At 38.7% G+C, this 4471-nt stretch overlaps 1 protein-coding gene across 1 annotated transcript; it reads right to left on the minus strand.

Annotated features, from left to right (window-relative positions):
• Positions 1-747: 747 nt before the first annotated feature.
• LOC114290893 (UDP-glycosyltransferase 92A1) lies at positions 748-2614 on the minus strand. Its single transcript, XM_028234892.2, has one exon. The coding sequence runs from the start codon at positions 2374-2376 to the stop codon at positions 889-891; it is 1488 nt and encodes a 495-aa protein (XP_028090693.2). The 5' UTR covers positions 2377-2614; the 3' UTR covers positions 748-888.
• Between the last annotated feature and the right edge of the window lie 1857 nt (positions 2615-4471).

Consider the following 4471-nt stretch of genomic DNA (forward strand, 5'->3'; position numbering starts at 1 on the left):
ATATTAAAACAATGTGAAGCGAAGTCTCATATCGCCTGAGTACTAAAGTAATATTAAGCATATAAACGTGAGGGCACCCTCACCTTAATAGCTAGCTTTTGGGGTGAGTTCTACCCAAGACCGTGTAACATGATATCAGAGCCAGAGTACTCAAGGATGGGTAGGGTACGTGTCCCTGGCCTTCACGCCCGCAGGTGCTGCTAAGTGAGCACGCTAGGCGTGAGGAAGGGTGTGAAGCGAAGCCCCACATCGCCTGAGTACTAAAGTAATATTAAGCATATAAGCGTGAGGACACCCTCACCTTAATAGCTAGCTTTTGGGATGAGTTCTACCCAAGACCGTGTAACAGAACTATGTTCACTCTTGTGTCTTTTTCGAGAACAGTCGATGGTGGAGAACTTCGGCAAGGCGTTCTCTTCATCTCTCACTTCGTTTGTTATGCATCTTGGCCGACAACGGTGGAGGACTCCCACGTACTCTGGGCTGTGACGACAAGAGGAGAACAACAATGTGGCTGGGCTATGAGAGATTCGTCGGAAAGAGATGTGTTGGTAGTGCGATGAGAATTGAGGTTGAGAAACAGAGAGAGAGAAGCGGGCCAATGGGCTGGGCAAGCGAGCCAAGCTTCAAAACGACAGTCCAGGCCCAGGCCCAGGGTCCCGGGCTGGGCTTAAACCTGGGTCTAACCGGGCCATAGACCATTTTTACACCCCTAATACTAAATAATAGAAATGCACAAAATAAGAATAAAAACAAAAATTAAAATTAAAATTTTATTCCCAACGATTGAACGGGGCTGTAAACAAAGTTCCATAATTCTCTTATTTTGATATCACCAACCCAATGACTTAAAACACTGGTTTCTGTTTCTTCTTTTCCCTCCTCATCCTAACTAATTGTGTTGTGCTGTGTGTAACCATTTTTTGTCTTCTCCTTCGTCAACAACGCAGCATTAAGAAACCCATCCATGGCTTCCACAGAAGACCCCTTAATACCTTCCTTATCTCTGACGGCATCTTTTATCATCTCCTTCATCTCACCAGCTTTCTTTCTCATTTCCTTCCCTTTCTCACTCTGGCCCATCACCAACTCTATCTTCTCCACCATATCCTCATGCTTAAGCTCAAATTTAATCCCCCTTGCCACCTCCACACAAACCCCAATCTCTTCAGCCAACAACTTGGCATTGAAAAACTGCTCTGCCCCCATCGGCCACCCCATCAGCGGAACTCCGCGGCTGAGCGCTTCCAGCACCGAGTTCCACCCGCAGTGTGTTAGAAACGAGCCCACGGACTTGTGGGATAAAATCTCCATCTGGGGTGCCCATTGTACCACAATTAACCCTCTTTTCTGATCATCGACAACCCGCTCTATGAATCCCTCCGGCAACCACTTCTCTGCTCGAAACTCCGTGGTTATGTCAAACCCCAATGGCGGCCTAACAACCCATACGAAATTTACATTCGTCACTTGCTCTAACGCTTTAGCCAATTGCATCATTTGTGATGCTGAGATTGTGTTGTTCGACCCAAATGATATGTACAGTACTGAATTTATTGGTTTTGCGTCGAGCCATTCGATGCATTTCTCTGCTGTAATTCCGGCATGTTTGCCGGATCGAACTCCTGGAAAAAGTATTGGCCCAACCGGCCAAACCTGGCGGCCTAATTTACGCCTGAAATAGGCCAATCCAATCCCGTCTAGCGCTTCAACTGAGTTAAACAAAAGTCCATCGGAATTTGACCATGTCAGATTGTTTTTCCTGTGGAAAATGGAAGGTGGGTCGTTTCCATCAGCCGCCAACATGTTCGCCGCCAGCTGCGTGGTGTGGAATAGGCCAGATTCGGGGAAGTCAGGGAAGCTGAAGTCGGCAGAGTCAGTATTCCGGTGAGGCAAGTTCAGCCACAGGGAATAGTAACAGGCCAGGCCGAACGCACTGGCACAGCTGAAAATGGTGTGGAACACTCCGAACTCGTGTGCGACCTCAACCGACCAGCCGAAGAATATGTCGGCGATGACGCAGAGTGGCGGAGCGCCGCCGTGCTGGGTGGTGAGGTCGGAGATGAGTTGACGGAAAGGGGGCTTGAGGGAGATGGAGGCTTTGACGAGGCTGAAGATGAGATTTGGGGGCAGGACGTCGGTGTTCTCGGCCCCGGGAGGGAGGTCGTGGTCAGAGCTGTTGAAGGGGATTTGAAGGAGGCGAATGGAAGAGGTGGGTGGGAGAGATTGTTGGAGTCTGATGATGTTGAGTGGGGTGTTCACAAAGATTACATTGTAGCCTCTTTGCTCTATTTGGAGAGCTAAGGCTAAGAAGGGTATTAAGTGACCTTGTGCCATGAATGGCAACATCACTATGTTTTCCTTTCTCTCTGCCATTTTTACGGAGTTCTATATTGTTATTGGTACTGTTATTGATATTGGTAAAACTGATGATGAAAAAGAATGAAAAAGAAGAAGAGTAGATTTAAGAGGGTGGGGTTTTAGTTTTGAACATACTGTTGTTGCGGAGCTCACAATTGGGTATCATCTTTCAACTTCGAAGTTTTTCCATCTTTGAATTTTAGGGTTGTTTTGACTTGCTACAGAATTTTCTGTCATCAAATACCTTAATTTCCTTATATTCTCAGTCATTTAATGTTGTGAGAATATCAAAAGGAATAATTCCATTCACACCATTATTCTTAGTAAAAATCTTATTAAAATACAAGTTCTTGTTAAAAAAAAATAAAAATAAATAAAGCATTAGTGATGGTTGAGTTTGTGGGCATAAGGGAGCGTTTTAGGATTCGTTATTTTTTTTCATTTAATGTCTAAGAAATACATATATTAAAAACGGTAAATTATAAACACATCTCTTAAGGTGTACTTAAATTACAAATACAAACACATCTCTTGAGGTGTAATTAAATTACAAATTATTCCTTATGGTTCTAAAAGTTAAATTATGCCCCATAAGATTTGTAATTTCATAACAAACAGGTTATTTTATTAATAAATTATCAAGTTAATTAACAGATTTTAATAATGTTAAAATTTTATTTCAATTAATAATTCAGATAATTTTACTATTGTATAGGTGAACGGTTAGAAACTTCACATTTTTAATTAATTATGTTAAATAAAAAATTCTGACAGTGAAATATTTATAATTTTTCAAATTACAGGAGACAATTTATATTTTAAATAAATTTTAGGGAGTGTATTTATAATTTATCTTATTAAAAAACTAAAAAATTGACGACTTAAAATTGAGGACTAGGAATGGCCACGAAACGGATTTAGGATGAGTTTGTATTCCCCCAGCACTTGTCCCTTATTTTATCAACGGTGGGACAAATCAAGTTGGTTGGTGGGGATATATTTTATAACTTAAAAAATAAAAATATTAATAAAAGTTATAAATATTTTGAATTGTAATTTTATAATATTGAAAATATTAGATGATATATATACATATAAATATATGGGTATAGTCATAACCAATGAAAAAAAAAAAAAAATAGTCATAACTAAGCAACACATGAAGTATAATCAATGATCTTATGAATTATAACCAAAATAATGTCATATCTAACGTTACAATAAGTCATAATTAATTCCACATGAGTTATAATCAAGTCATAACTATAAACCAGCAGAAAAGCATAATTTGGTCATATGTTCCTTAAATATATTTAGTAAATATTAACGGGGTGAGAGCGGGGCGGATGAAGCAAAATTCATCCCCACCCCACTTCCTCATTAGGATGAAAAATCTGTATTAGGCGGAATGGGGGATACTGGGGCGAAACGAGATAGGAAAAAATGGTCATCCTTATTGAGAATCCTTAGGCCACGTTTGGAAAGTGACTGTTTTAGTCAAAAAGTAGCCTCCATTTGAGAAGTGGATTGACTTGTTGGCTTTTCGGCTTTTTTTGACTATTTTAGTCTTGGCTAAAAAGCTTGGTTTGGGAAGGACTTTTTGACTTTTTGATTTTTTTGATTTTTTTTTGTGAGAGAAGAGTGTAATGATTATGGGTTGGACGTGATGTTTTGTTTGTTGTGGCTAAAATAGTCTATTTTGTCTTTTGTGGCCATAATAGCCGCAAACCTCCTTGCCAAACGGAATCTCAAAAAGTTAAAGATTCTATTTTCTCTCTACTTTTTGCACATCTTTTCGTAAAAAGTCAAAAATTCATCCCAAACATACTAGTTTTTTTACATCATATTTTAGCTAAAAAATCAAAAAAATACTCGAAAAGCCTGTTACTAAATGAAAAATTACAAATACAACTATTATGATTTATTAAAAATACATATCCTCTGTCATGTATAACACGTGTTATTGTCAGAGAAGTATTAAAGTCATTCGTGTTCTATGTAAGACTTTATTATTCAAAATGAATGATTATATTATCATATAACAAAAAATAAAAATAAAACTAATTAAGATTTTATTTTTAAAAAAAAGAAAAAGAAAAAGTGGTGCTAT

This window comes from Camellia sinensis, chromosome 14 (genome assembly GCF_055761805.1).
Source record: "Camellia sinensis isolate YWXY chromosome 14, ASM5576180v1, whole genome shotgun sequence".
NCBI lineage: Eukaryota > Viridiplantae > Streptophyta > Magnoliopsida > Ericales > Theaceae > Camellia > Camellia sinensis.

What these genes read in the sequence shown, in the direction of transcription:
- LOC114290893 (XM_028234892.2), bottom strand. Translation starts at nt 2,376, where the DNA reads ATGGCAGAGAGAAAGGAAAACATAGTGATGTTGCCATTCATGGCACAA.